This window comes from Geotrypetes seraphini, chromosome 4 (assembly GCF_902459505.1).
Source record: "Geotrypetes seraphini chromosome 4, aGeoSer1.1, whole genome shotgun sequence".
NCBI classification, from domain to species: Eukaryota; Metazoa; Chordata; class Amphibia; order Gymnophiona; family Dermophiidae; genus Geotrypetes; species Geotrypetes seraphini.
Window position 1 is genome coordinate 265,762,439 of NC_047087.1, and position 14,969 is coordinate 265,777,407.

At 43.0% G+C, this 14,969-nt stretch overlaps 1 protein-coding gene across 10 annotated transcripts in view; it reads left to right on the forward strand.

Moving 5' to 3' along the window:
• Positions 1–14,969, forward strand: part of CFAP46 (cilia and flagella associated protein 46) — a 473,118-nt gene that overhangs the window by 211,661 nt on the left and 246,488 nt on the right. For all 10 annotated transcript variants that reach the window (XR_004539241.1, XR_004539242.1, XR_004539243.1 and 7 more), the window contains 2 exons: positions 2,640–2,747; positions 8,303–8,484. Coding sequence is in view for 7 of the 10 variants with exons in the window: in XM_033942370.1 (XP_033798261.1) it covers positions 2,640–2,747; positions 8,303–8,484 (290 nt within the window). In the remaining 3 variants the exon portion in view is untranslated. The remainder of the gene's footprint in view (positions 1–2,639; positions 2,748–8,302; positions 8,485–14,969) is intronic.

Here is a 14,969-nt window from a genome sequence, read left to right on the forward strand (position 1 = left end):
AGATTCAAACCGTTGCCCGGGTTAGAGGAGCTTCACAATCACACCTCCATCTTGTGCTCGCGCCAAGCCACGCCCCCACTGACATACTTCCGGAAATACCTAATTACTCTCAGCTTACCAATGTAATTGAAAGTATTTTCTGTAACATCGCTATCTGTGTACAGTCTCTTCCTCTATAAACCATTCTGAACTGCTTATGGTATTGCGGTATACAAAATAAAGTTATTATTATTATTAGACCTCAGTGCTGCCTTCCAACTATCGACTACTCTCTCTTGTCCAGGCTAAAGTCCATCAGAATCCATGACAACGCACTTCAATGGTGCTCTTCATTCCTGAACAGACTGCAGAGTTCTACTAGGAAAATCCTTATCTGAACCCACACCACTCCACTATGGAGTGCCTCAGGGAGCCTTACTATTACCTCTCCTCTTCAACCTCTGTCAAACCAGGACTGGACATAACAGAAAAATACCAAATCAGAATCTACTCTTCTCTCGCAGACGACTTACAACTGCATCTCCTCCTAGGCTGACACTGAGACAAACAAATCTATAACCTCCAGTCTTGTTTAACTGAAATAAAGACCTGGATGATCGGCAATAAGTTACAGTTAAATGAATCCAAGACAGAACCTCTCTGGATCCACAAAGATCTTTGCATATACTCCCATCTGTCCTTTTCCTGGGGCACAAGCTCCCTTACACCCAAGGATAACGTCCACAGCCTAGGAGTAACTCTCGACTCAAACTTATCAATCACAGATCATGTATCCAAACTAGTATCATCCTCCTACTATCTCCGGCAACTAAAAACCATACGTGTATACTTCTCAGAACCCGAATTTACCCAACTACTGTATGTTTTTGTACTATCCCGCATAGACTATTGAAACATACTACTAGTGGGTCTGCCTACCAAAACTCTCTCCCGCCTCCAAAGGGTTCAAAATGCTGCAATCCACCTCCTGAAAAGCATAGGCATCCATGACCATGTTACCCTTGCATTAGCTTCCATGCACTGGCTGCCCATTCAAAAATGCTGTGCCTTCAAGACCCTGGTCCTCGCTTTCAAAATCTTCCATGAAACGATTCCACACTACATGTAAACTAAACTACAAATCTACTTCTCAAAGCAAAAACTGAGGTCCCAAGGATAAAAACGACTAACCATACCTCCCGGCCGCTCCCTCAAAACTGAAACAGCCCACAAACGCTCCTACTCACATTTCTTACCCAGACTATGGCACACCATTCCCCCATCTATTAAAACACTAGATGGACTTTGGAGCTTCATGAAGGCTGTGAAAACCTTCCTCTTTACAAACCCAGCGCCTTAAGGACATGCATCCAAAAATGCCATTCAGAGTCAATGTATCTATGCTACCTAATCTCACCTGATGCTACTTAGTGTATATGTTTTATTGTCATGTCTATATTGTAAATTATGTCACTGTCCTGTCTCAATTATATTGTGGATGTACTTTGTAACCTGTCCTGGGCTCCTTTGGGAGGACAGGCCAAATAATTGAATAAATAAATACATATTTAAACTCACTGAGTACACCAGGTCCAGGGATGTTTCACAATTACTAACTCGTTTGGATTATCACAGCTGACAACTATGGGAACAGGTACCTCCTGTCATACAAGTTGTGAAAATTGAGGACCTGGTTCACATATTATAAATTTTGTTTTGACATGGTATTGAGATGTGGGAACTCCAAGTGTATTCTTTAAATAAGGAATATTTTTTTTCTACACACTACTTCTTTGAGGAAACCTGGACATCTGGTAACCCCATATTATATTCCCAATCTCAATAGAGACAATCTTGCAACAGCTCTTGTGAAATTAACTAGAAATCTGTTCTTCTGAATACCTTATGAACTGTAGAATAACATGAGTAGTCACGTTCTCCTGTGTGCATCTCTCTGCAGGTATTTACCAGTCCCAAATCCTTTTTATGACTTTTAATTATCTGCAGCAATCTAGTTAAACCAGGGGTGGGCACCCTCCTTGTCTCAGGTACAAAACCTAGATTGTGATCTTTTAGGGGCAGAGAAATACCTGTATATAATATGTAAGCTATTGTGATTGCCCTACAAAAAGGTAGTACTGTGCAGTATGTTATTATTACCCTAAGTTGGAGCTGGATTTCCCAAGAATAGATATTGGAATGGAGTGGGTCATGGGAACCATGGTTCTACCAATGTTTTGCACAATGCATGATCAGCAACAAGAGAGATGGGGAGTAAAGATGGAGATTGCTTTGGTTTGGCCCTTCCAACCACAAATGTATTTCACTGCCCCTGTGGCTAAGTCAAGCTCCATTTCTTACCCTATTCAAATCCAAACTAAAAGCCCACCATTTTAAGAGTGTTCTTGACTCTTATCCCCTTATTCACATGTTTAATATCTATATTGTTTTAATCATTCCCATAATAAATGAAGCTGCCTAGTTTCTTATTTGTCCTGTTTGTCTCTGGTAGATTGTAAGCTCTGTCGAATAGGGATCATCTCTTACCTGCTTGTGTATAGCACTGTATATATCAAATAGCACTATGGAAGTGATAAGTAGTAGAACAGTAGAGCTGAAGAATTGTTGATATTCTTTTTAATAAATATTTTTCTTGATAGCAAACCAGTGATGGGCAGAACTTGACGAGTAGAGTTCTTGTGGCTGTAGAAATGCATGCTTGTAATGGTCTGGGATTCATGGACTTTACGGTTCCAAGCTTGGCTCAGGTACGTAGCATTATCTTATCTTCTTTTCGCTTAACAGAATCAATAAACTGCCAGTTAACTTGCTAAATGCTTCATTAAGAACAGAATAGCTAAAGTTTAAAAAGTGGTGTTTGTTGTAGTAAATGTCCTTAATTTTTACTCACATTATCTACTTCATCTGAGTAAATCAGTTACCCTGAATTCTCGTCACTAAATAGTAAGGTAATTATTTTAGAAGACCTATGGGTGTTTCCATTGCAAAGGGGCTTGACATATTAGTCCTTCCCTTCACCTGTGAAGTGTGCAGAAGGCATCATCTACATTTTTCAACTCCTCTTCCTTGTATCACTGGGCAGTGCCATAGTGCCTCAGTTTTTCCTTCTGCAAGCAAAAAGAGAAGGTGTTTTCTCGTCTGCCCTGCATCTGATTTATTATTTTCAGGTTTTTATCCAACTTTTGAAGCTTCCTGATGCTTCTGGGACAGTTCTGCCTGGGAGAGAGGGCTGTAGCTTTGCTCATGTGCATCACCTCTCTTTCTCTCCTGCTCCATGCACCTATATCAAACTATTATCTTCCCTCCCCTACTGGCAGCATCTCTTACCTTCCCTTCCCATCACCCCACCCATGTAGCATCTCTCTTTCCCTCCCTACCCAACCCCCCATCCCCTGCAGCATCTGTCTTTCCCAACCTCCCAGCCCACATATCTGTCCTTCCCTACCTTCCCAACCCTCCCAGCCCATGCAGCATATGTCCTTTCCTCTATTCCCAACCCCAGTCACCCCCCCCCCACACACACACACACAGCAGAATTCTGTAGCACAGACCACATACCACCTCCTCGGCCACTGTAATTTTAAATATGTAATTTTAAATTTTCAGGCAGCTGGCAGTGACAACAAAGTAAGCCTGCTGCCGTTGGCATGCCCTGGAAGCCTTCATTCTGCAGCAACTTCCTGTCCTGCATAGGTTCTAATAGCCTCTTTCACTTCACCTTTTAAATATGCCATCTGTCATTTGCTCTTCTTTCCACCTTTGTTAATACGTGGAATATATCTGATCTGGGCTTGGTATTTTTGTAAACAAAGTCCATGCCTGATTTAACCATTTTTGGGTGATCCTTTTAGCTTCTTATACAGTGACCATCTGAAATATTAAATAATGAGTCTGAAGATGACAAAGAGAAAATTTTGTACGTCTCAAATCTTAGCTGCCAAATTTCAGACCATTTTTCAAGCTTTGTTAGGTCCTTCCTCATGTTATTCACACCATCTGGGGTGTCTACTCTATTGCAGATTTTGGTATCATCCACAAAAAGGCAAATCTCACCTGACAGCCTTTCAGCAATATCACTTACAAAAATGTTAAAAAGAACCAAACCTTGAGGTACACCACTGGTAACATCCTTTTCCTCAAAGAGATCTCCATTGACCACTACCTTGTGTCGCCTTCCACTCAATCAGTTCCTGACCCAGTCTGTCACTTTAGGGCCCATCTCGAGGGCACTCAATTTATTTCTTAGACACCTGTGTGTAACACCGTCAAAGGCTTTGCTAAAATCTAAATACACCACATCTAGTGCACTCCCTGTATCCAATTCTCTGGTTACCCAGTCACAGAAATTGATCAGATTTGTCTGACAAGACCTAACTTTAGTGAATCCATGTTGCCTTGGGTCCTATAATCCAGTGGTTCCCAACCCTGTCCTGGAGACCACCAGGCCAATCGGGTTTTCAGGCTAGCCATAATGAATATGCATGAGAGAGATTTGCATATAATGGAAGTGACAGGCATGCAAATATGCTCCATGCATATTCATTAGGGTTATCCCGAAAACCCGATTGGCCCTCCAGGACAGGGTTGGGAACCACTGCTATAATCCACTGGATTCCAGAAACGTCATTCTCTGTTTTAAAAGTGTTTCCATTAATTTACTTACCATAGAAGTCAGATTTACTGGCCTGTAGTTTCCTACTAGTACAAAATATAGCAGACTCCTGAAAAATCTTCGCACCCACGACCCTGTCTCTCAGGCACTTGCATCTGCTCACTAGCTAAACTCTGCGTCTTTAAAGGCATGATACTAGAGTACAAATCCTTGCACAACATGGCACTAGACTACATATGGACTAAACTACCTCAATATGTTCCAAACAGGCCACTCCACACCTCCTGGTCATGCCTTGTTCTACAAAACGCCAGAAGTTATTGGAATCAACTACTCCTGCAGATCAGGTCCAAAGGACTCCTGAACTTTAGGAGAATAGTAAAAACTTACCTCTTCACCTAATCCCTCGCCTATTGCTATATAAGGAATAATGAAGAAAAAATGTATAATACTTTTAAAGTAGAAATGTATTTTGTAACTAGATCCTCTGTATAGATCAAAGTCAGATAAATATATTGTTTGAAAATACATCAACTGTAACCTGTCTTGATTGTATTCATGTATGCTAACCTGTAACCCGTTCTGAGTTTGTTGGGGAGAACGGAATAGAAAAAGAATTAAATAAATAGTGGCACAAAAAGATAAGGGGACCAAATGCTGCATTCTAAATATAGCCCAAACAAAGAGCAGCAATATAAAGCCAGTAGTTATTTATTCAAAGTACATAATAAAGCAAGTTGCTGTTTATTCAGAGTTCACAAAAATATTGAAGACAACCTTATAATCAGTGAAAATAATAATCAGTCCAAAGCATTTAAATATTAATCCTTCAGCCCAAAATGTTTTGGCACGTAATGCCTGCTTTAGGGGCAAAATGAAAATGTGGTGATTGGACAAATGATCCACATACACAGTCTGCACTCTTGGGGTCTTCAGCCCTTATTACAAAGCTCAAACTGATCCCTAGGGGGTAAGAAAGCTATACAGTAGGGCAATCCAGGTTAAAAACATGACAATCCAGATGTAGCAGCTACTCTTAGTCCAAGGCTTTGGGGAGGGCTAGATGTTGAAGGGATTTGCAGCTGCTCCATGGGTTGAATAGAGGCTTTCAAAGTATGTTATGATAAGCTTCTGTTTAAGGGGGTTGGAGAAGTCTGGAGATGGTCATCGTAATGTGCTACCAGTTTGGGAGGGGGGTGTGTGGCATAACTGCAGTGAGCTGGGTCAGCTCTGGGGAGCTGGGGGAAGGTCACAGACCTAGAGACATAATCATCGGGATGAGTATACGAAGGAGAGAGGTCACTTTATGTTTTTTGCAAAGCACTAGGGGAGTCTATGAGCCATCTCAGGGGAGGGAAGGGCCACATTCATGTCCTTAGTGAGAGTGGGGTAGGGTTACCAGATGCAGGGCCGGATTTTCCTATAGGCTAACTAGGCTTCAGCCTAGGGCCTCAAGATCAAGAGGGGCCTACATTCACATTGTTAGCAAAATTAAAATTACACTATTCTAAAAACAGTGAACACTAAAACACTGAACCGAAAATAAGGAGAAATTCTACGCATATGACTAATAAACAAACATAAAAATGTATTGGTTAAGATCAACGCGTTCGGCTCATTGGGTCTGTTCATTTGTATATACTAGATTGCACCAAAGTATAGTTCATACGTTCACTGATTGCTATGGCAAATATTGACGTGCCTTATACTACTAAGCTCTGGTTTGTTCTTGCATAAATAGTGCAGATTGGTGTAGATTGGAACAGACAAATGAACAGACCTATTGATATCCCGATGTTCGGTTATATTCGTGTTACTTCGATAATATGAAACACGTGTTAATGTTATTGGAAAAGATTCTTATTTTAGGATTGCGTACACGATCATTTGATTCTCGCCTTTTGAGTTCAGTAGGTTCAATACTTTAGTGAAGTGTTTATAGACTATTGAAAAATTTTTTGTGACAATATCTTCATTTCGCGGAATTCTAAGTAAGTTCTTAACATATGTTTTAATTTGCATATTTTAAAATGTATATTACGTGCTTTATTTTATATTTTCATGATTATATCATAAATAATAAAATCCTAGAGCGCGCATGCGCTGTTGAAATATCGTGAGTCCTGGTGATGTGAGGTGTGCTTCTGTGTCACTCCTCACGGCGCCTGCACCAGCGACTCATCAAAATTCAGCTGGGGGTGGGGAATCCGAATTGCACACGTGCTCCCGCTGCTCCTCACCCTCCCCCCCAATCCTTTCCCGGCTCCGGAGGAAAACCGGTCTCAGCCCCGGGTGGGGGCGCGCGCCGGTCCCTGGTCCGATCCTGCTTCCGGTTCAGGTTTTAGCCGCTCCCCGGTTACCTCGGTTCCGCTTCGGGATCGGAACCGGCTCCGGCCACAACGGGGCGCCGACTCGGCTTCTCCCTTTCTTTTTCTCGCCCTGGGAGGAGGATCGGGGAGGGAAAGACGTCAGTCCGGAAACAGCTGGGCAAAGCCCAGACCCGCGGGAAGAGAGGCAAAATGTGGATCCATCAGGACAGGGCGGCCCAGACTGGCATCGGAGGGGGGGGGGGTTCAGTGGAAGGGGGATGGGAGGCAGGCAGGCTGGCATCAGAGGGGGGTGGGGGGTTCAATGGAAGGCAGGCAGGCAGGATGGCATCAGGGGGGTGTTCAATGGAAGGGGGATGGGAGGCAGGCAGGCATCGGAGGGAGGGTGAGGTGAGGCAGGATGCAATGGGGGCACTATAGACATAGGAAGGGTCATTTTTATAAAGGTTAGTACCAATACCAACATGTTTCATTTAACATATTGATATATATCACAGTAATGATGTATTTTATTATCTCTCATGTAATTTACAAACTTAAAAATGGGAGGTGAAAGGGCCTCATAAGTGGAATAGCCTAGGGCCTCTTTTCATCTAAATCCGGCCCTGACCAGATGTCTTCTTTTTAGAGGATATGTCTGGGCTTCCGGATGGCTTTTCAAAACCCGGGACTTTGTCTAGGTTTTGAAAAGCTTCCAGCTCAGGACCGCGTTGGGAGGGCATCTGTTCATGCTCAGATGCAACACGGCCATATCTTGAACATGCATGTGACATCATCGTGTCACACCTGTGCATTAGCAGATGCCCTTCCGACACAGCTCCGAGCATGAGAATAGGTTGAGGGAGGTGAGGTGTGACTTGGGTGGAATGGGGCTGGACCGTGTAGAACTGGGTGGGCCTAGGGGCGGGACCGTGGGCCCAGATTTTACCATAGCAAAATCTGGCAATCCTAGGGTGGAGGAAGGGCAGTATGAGGGTTTCAGTGGTGTGCATTAATGCAGTCCACCAGCAATAAACTTAACTTCCACCTTATAAGGTGTAGTTAAGATCCCTATAGTACAAGATCTCCTTTAACATGTTTAGGAGGAAATTTAATAACTGCTTGTATGTAAAATATGTGCATACTTTTTCTGAGTTTTCAAAGCAAAATTCTGGGTGAAGTTATAAATCTGCAGTCTGTATATGTGCAACTTTAGGCAAATATCAAACAAGCATTTTTATAACACCTATTTCTATGGGAAAAGCACAGCTGATGTTAACACCTATATGTTGTTCCCAGAGTAAATAAAGTAACAGTAGAAAGCTCTTGTTAGTGTAGAAGAAATTCCTTATTAGTAATCATATGGTTATTCTCTTATTTATAGGTGATGAAAATGGCTTCAGAATGCAATTGGTCAGATCCTATGGTAGAACTACAAACGCTGACTCGTCTTGCAAACTTTGCTTATAAATCTCATGACTATGATTTAGCAATAACTTGTTCGCAGAAGGCCTTACAACTAGATAACATTGCCAAAAAAACCTTGAAGATGAATAAGCATAAAAAGTGAGTAGAATGCTCAAGGGGGGTTTCTGCCACAGAGGAATTACAATCTAAGAACTAAACTTATCAACATGCATTAACACTTTTCTTAATGCAATTTAATTTAAATTATTTAATTACCGTGTTTTTCGCTCCATAAGACACACTTTTACCACCCCCAAAAAGGGGGTGCATCTCATGGAGCGAATACACCTCAGCCCCCCCCCCCCCCAACACACACACACACACACACCCGGCCTTCTGCTGCTGGTGCTGCTTGCCGCTCCCCTCTCCCGCAAACCACTGCAGGAAAGGAAGAGAAGGGCATGTATGGAGGAAGCTTGGCCATCACATAGCCCGGTGCCATGTTGTGCAAGGATCTGAATGCTAGCATTAGGCCAGCCAGTGAGCCAACGCTAGAGCCTGGGACACAGAGTCACGGTCATGGAGTTTTTTTGAAGTTTGATTGCTGCATTTTGTACACGTTGGAGACGATGTATTTTGCTGTTATTCGCTGTTCTTCACCATTAGACCATTGAATAGCACTTTGCAGTAATCCATGCGGGAGAGTACTAAGGCAGAGCGTAGTTGGGTGAATTCAGATTCTGAAAAGTAGTTCCTTGTTTTTCGGAGTTGTTGCAGGTTGTAAAATGATGAACATAACCACCTGAGAGATATGGTTGGAAAGTAATAGGTTGCCATCAAGGAGTATTCCTTGGCTGTGCACTTGGTCTTTCACAGTTATGGTAGTTGAGTCCCAGCACAACAAGGGATGGGGATGGTTGCAGCATTCTTTGCAGATCCATAGAAATTCCGTCTTGGAGGTGTTTAGTTGCAATTTGTTGACAAGCATCCAGTTTCTGGTTTCCGAAAGGCATACCCCATACAGCCCACCATTAAAATACTGGGTGTAACTCTTGACCAATGCCTAACCATGAAGGACCAGGTGGACTCCTTAATCAGAAAGGGTTTTTTCACCCTCTGGAAGCTTAAATCCATTAAATCATATTTTGACAACTCTGCATTCAGAATCCTGGTACAATTCCTCGTACTGAGTCAACTCGACTACTGTAACATTGCCTATTTAGCAATCTCCCAAAAGAATATGCGACGCTTACAATTAATGCAAAACGCTGTGGTCAGACTTATCTTTGGTCTGAAGAAATTTGACCACGTGACGCCATACTACAAACAGCTACACTGGCTAGCCTTGGAAGCTCGTGTAAAGTTTAAGTTTGCCTGCCTCTGCTTTAAAGTTCTTTACGGTCTAGCCCCTAAATACATAATCGACCTCTTCTCCTTCTCAGCCAACAGACACAAGAGAAGCTCCTACTTGTACTTCGTCCCCCCCCCCCCCCCCGGTTAGAGGTTGCAAACTAAAAAAACACCATGAACACCTTCTCTCACATCAAGCAGCGTTATGGGGTAAAGATCTAGAACAACTGCTCTCGCCCACCACATACGAGGTATTCAGGAAGCGCCTCAAAACTCACCTGTTCCTGAAATATCTAGACAGTTGACCCGTTCCTCTATTTCTCCTCTATAACGGTTCTCTTGTCCCATCCCCCTCTTGTTGACCAATCCCTTAACTTCTCTCAATCTGTACTTCATTAATCTATTGTAAGCCGCATAGAACTTAACGGTACTGCGGTATATAAACTGTTATTTATTATTATTATTATTTAGGAGTTTCGCGATCTGGGTGTTACAGGTTTCTCCTAGTAGTAGGTACAGTTGTATGTTATCTATGAAGGAGTGGATCTGTATTAAATTGTAGGCTATGTCTACGGCAGGTGTAACAGATATTGAATTATGGAGGGGATAGCATAGCTCCCTGCAGAACACCGTATTTGATCAGTCTTGGGTTTGTCTGCATATTCTATTTTTAATTTGTGATTACTTATTCCTTACTGGGCGAGAATGTATCTGTGTTCTGTTTGTATGAAAATGACCAATGGCCCTGCCCCCAGGCCCACCCAGTTCCACCCAGCACTGCCCATTCTGCCTACATCACTCCCTATTCTGACCCAGCCTCACCCCTAGCCCCACCCCCTCAACTGCTTGGAGCCATGTCGGGAGGGCAGACATAGGAGGATTGCGAAGACCAGCAACAGGATAAACACGCTCGAGAAATGGGCCGCGACATGGCAAATGAAGTGGATAAGTGTAAGATGATGCAGGTCAGTAACAAAAATCTTGTACACGAACACAGGATGCCTGGTGCAGTTCTCGGAGAAACCCCCCAGGAAAGAGATTGGGAGTACTGGTCGACAAGTCAATGAAGCCGTCCACGCAATGCGTGGCGGTTTCAAAAAGGGCAAACAGAATGCTTGGAATGATTAAGAAGGGGATAATGAACAGATTGGAAAAGTTTATCATGCCACTGTACCGGGCCATGGTGCGACCCCACCTGGAATACTGCGCCCAGCACTGGTCACCGTACTTGAAGGACATGGTACTTCTCGAAAGGGTCCACAGAAGAGCGACTAAAATGGTTAAGGGGCTGGAGGAGTTGTCGTACAGCGAGAGATTAGAAAAACTGGGCCACTTCTCCCTTGAAAAGAGGAGACTGAGAGGGGACATGATTGAAACGTTCAAGATAATGAAGGGAATAGACTTAGTAGATAAAGATAGGTTGTTTACCCTCTCCAAGATAGGGAGAACGAGAGGGCACTCTCTAAAGTTAAAAGGGGATAGATTCCGTACAAATGTAAGGAAGTTCTTTTTCACCCAGAGAGTGGTGGAAAACTGGAACGCTCTTCCAGAGGCTGTCGTAGGGGAAAACACCCTTCAGAGATTCAAGACAAAGTTAGACAAGTTCCTGCTGAACCAGAACATACCCAGGTAAGGCTAGACTCAGTTAGGGCTCAGGTCTTTAACTTAGGGGCCACCGCGTGAGCGGACTGCTGGGCACAATGGACCTCTGGTCTAACCCAGCAGCAGCAATTCTTATGTTCTTATATCACAAGCATGCGTGTGACATCACTGCTTTACATACGCACATGTGCAGTTGCCCTTCCACCAATGGCCCAAACTGGAAGCTTTTCAAAACCCAGACAAAGTGCCATGTTTTGAAAAAGAGGACATGTCTGAGTAAATCTGGATGTCTAGTAACCCTACTCTAAGGTGCTCTCCTTTTCTGTTGGCATCTCTATGTGGCCAGTCCATTACAATGTTGGCCTCTCCCAGGTCCCAATAGTCTGGATTTAGATGTTTTGAACTTGAATGTTTTTTGTGGTTGAAAATGGACAAAAAAGTTAAATGTCCTAAGGTTGGACGTCCTGACAGCCAAAATGTCTAAATAGGCAAATTTTGAATTTTTTTTTTTTTAATGTCTGGCAGTTTTGCTGGTTTTGAAAATGTCTTTCTCCACCCCCAACTTTGGATGCCTTGCAGGAAATGTCCAAAATCAGACTTAAACATCCTACCAAAAATGCCCCTCAATCTTTTCCTTCAACTTTAGCAAATAGTTATCCTTAAAATGTTCAAATGATTGTCAATTTCCCTTAATGCATCCAGAAATTTGTATGTTCCACCCCTTGCTGGCACCTTTGTCTTAGTATATCAATTTGTAGAATGTTACTCTATAGTTCCATTGCTGCTAGCAAAGCAGATAATGTCAGTGACAAATTGTTTCTTTCCTCTCCCAGTTTGCTTTAGCCGGATAATTCTTCTGTTTCCCAAAACCCCTCCTTTTAGAAGGGGATGGGGTTAAGTGTAAAATCTCTGTGAGTTCAGGAGGAGCAGCAGCCTATGAGGACTCCAACAGAAAGGGGAGGCCTACTGCAGGCTCAAGAGCAGTGTCTCTCAAACTTTCTTGAGCCGGGGCACACTAAAAGTAGTGGCCATGGCTTGAGGCACCCAGAAGTGCGCAGACGTCATCGTAATGACATCATGCATATGCGTGACATCATCAAGTCAATGTCCGCGCATGTACAGAGACCCTCCAGATGGGCCCTGAGATTCCAGTAGGGAGTGCCAGCAGGAAAGAGGGCTGGAGAGAAGGAGAGGCACTGGCGCCAGCTGATTGCCTACAGCATTGTTTCTCAACTACTTCAAGCTAAGTACCCCCTAAGTATAACAAATATCAACCCACTACCCCAACCACAGACCTCCCTAGGCCCACCCAAGCTCTGCCCCAGATCCCATCGCGTTTACTAATTGTAATGTAATTTTTTTCCATTCATTTTTCATATACACATAATGTACACAGCAGATATAAATTCTGACACATTTCAATCACTGTATTGAAAATAAAATCATTTTATCTACTGGCGATCCTCTGCTTGCTGCTGTAATTAGCTTTATAGGTAAGACCGGGAGGCCGGGGGGAAGCCGGAGGATGCTAGAGAGAAGGGGGAAACATGCAGGCCTTCAGCAAATCGGGCAGCGCTGGCACTGTACCACGTAGGGAAGTCAGCTGGCAGGTGCCTCTCTTCCTCCTCAGTGTGCCGCGGCACACTTGGAATCTCAGGAGGCACACTAGTGTGCCTTGGCACACAGTTTGAGATACACTGCCCTAGAGCCACAGAGAGACAGCTGCACATAGCACTGCATCATTCAGCTATCATCAAGGATTTGAAACAGTGAAAGTGACCCTATGCCTTCCAAGAGACTACTTTACCTGCCGGTAGAGGAGGGAAAAGTTTTGAGAGACTAAAAAAGGGGGCTATCTATGGAATGAGATGTTGAAATGGATGTTCAACAAACATAGTGAAGAAGGGAAGGAAAACTTAGGGCTGAAATAAAGGTAGAGCATTAAAAGCAGGGGAATGGAGAAAGAGTAGAGAATCGGTGTTGAAATTAAGGAAGGCATTGTGATTGAAACTGATGACAGTGAAGGTGACAAGATCAGTTTTGAGCAGTGGGACACAGAAGAGGCACTGGAGGGGCAGGGAATGATGGGTTGGCTCCAGTGGCATAATAAGTGGAGGCGAGGGGGGGCGTTCCACCTTGGGCACTGTCTTGCTAAGGGCGTGGTACCCCTCTCTTCCTCTCCATCCCCCTGCTCCTCTCTTTGCCATGCACGTGTGCCCCCTTGCCTTCCCCTGTAACTTTTTTTTACTTCTCCAGCACAAGGTTGCTGCCCGTGTCAGTATTGGCGCTCTCTTGACGTCACTTCCATGACTCGCACCTAGGAAGTGACATTAAAGGGTGAGCTGACACTGATGTGGGCATGCTGCTTATGCCAGAGAAGTTAAAAAGGATGGGAAAATAGAAGGGGATGTATGCACAGCATGGGGGGGGGGGAGCAGGGAAGAGGGGGGGAGGGGTGCCACTGCCCTTACTATGCCATTGATTGGCACAGATGTGAGGAAACCAGGTGTTCCAGACTGGCAACTAAAAATCTGGTAACTTTTTGAATATCCTAAAATTTAATAACCCATTAGACCAGTGTCACTCAAGCTGTGTGCCACGGCACAGTGGTGGGCCCCGAAAAGGTTCTGGGTGTGCCACGGCACAGTGGTGGGCCCCGAAAAGGTTCTGGGTGTGCCACGAGAGATTCCAGAATTTTATTTTAAAAAAATTCCCTTCATAAGTATACACTAGAAAGGATGACATATATGTCACACACGCAAGATTATGTCAATGTTATAACTATCTGTATGTGTAAGGATACAACCGCCCAGACAACCATCATTCTTTGAAGTGATTGGTCCTTGAAAACTAACAGCAAATAATTTTAGTTTTATTTTTTATGCAGTAGGTTATCCAAGTTGAGCAACAAAGCAGTCAAGGCTTTGTTACTCTTTGGATCTTATCTTTGTGAACTTGATTTTCAGCTCTGACAGAAGTTAAATTGAAAAAAAGAGAATGACTGCAGATGGTAGATTATGAAATGTTTGCTTGTCAACTATCGAGCCACATTTTGAGTTAATTGCACTCAAAAACAAGCACATCCTTCACATTAATTACCAATTCTGTTCTATTTTAGTTTCACCATTGTTAGAATTACCCACATAAAGCTTAAAGAACTTTAAATAACTCAAATTTAATTTTTGTTGGTTTTGTAATTTTGTAATTTCAATTATAATGTGCCACTAAAAACATTTGTTCCATTTAGTGTGCCAGAGCTAAAAAAAAGTTTGAGAGACACTGCATTAGACTTACCTACTGGAGTTGCTTTCATCTGGTTTCATACACATATAAAACTTTTCAAAATGAAGTTTTAAAAAAAAAACCTACCCCACTGGATTTGCCTTCCTTCACACAAAACAATTTTTGCTATTCATGCTGGGTCCGTGAATACAGCAGAAGTAGCAGTGAAATATTCAAGGCTAGTGCTGCTGAATAGCATATAAATTAGCTTAAATACAATACTGATGTGGTTACTTTAAAATCTCTTTCCTCTTTTTTTTTTTATGTGACTGCTTTGTTACCTACCTATTGGAAAATACTAGAGTTAGTTCCTTAACAGATTAAAGACCTGCATAATGTACTGAATAATTTTCCTCATTTTATTTATTTGATAAACATGTCAAACCTGTTCAAACTGCTATTGTAATGTA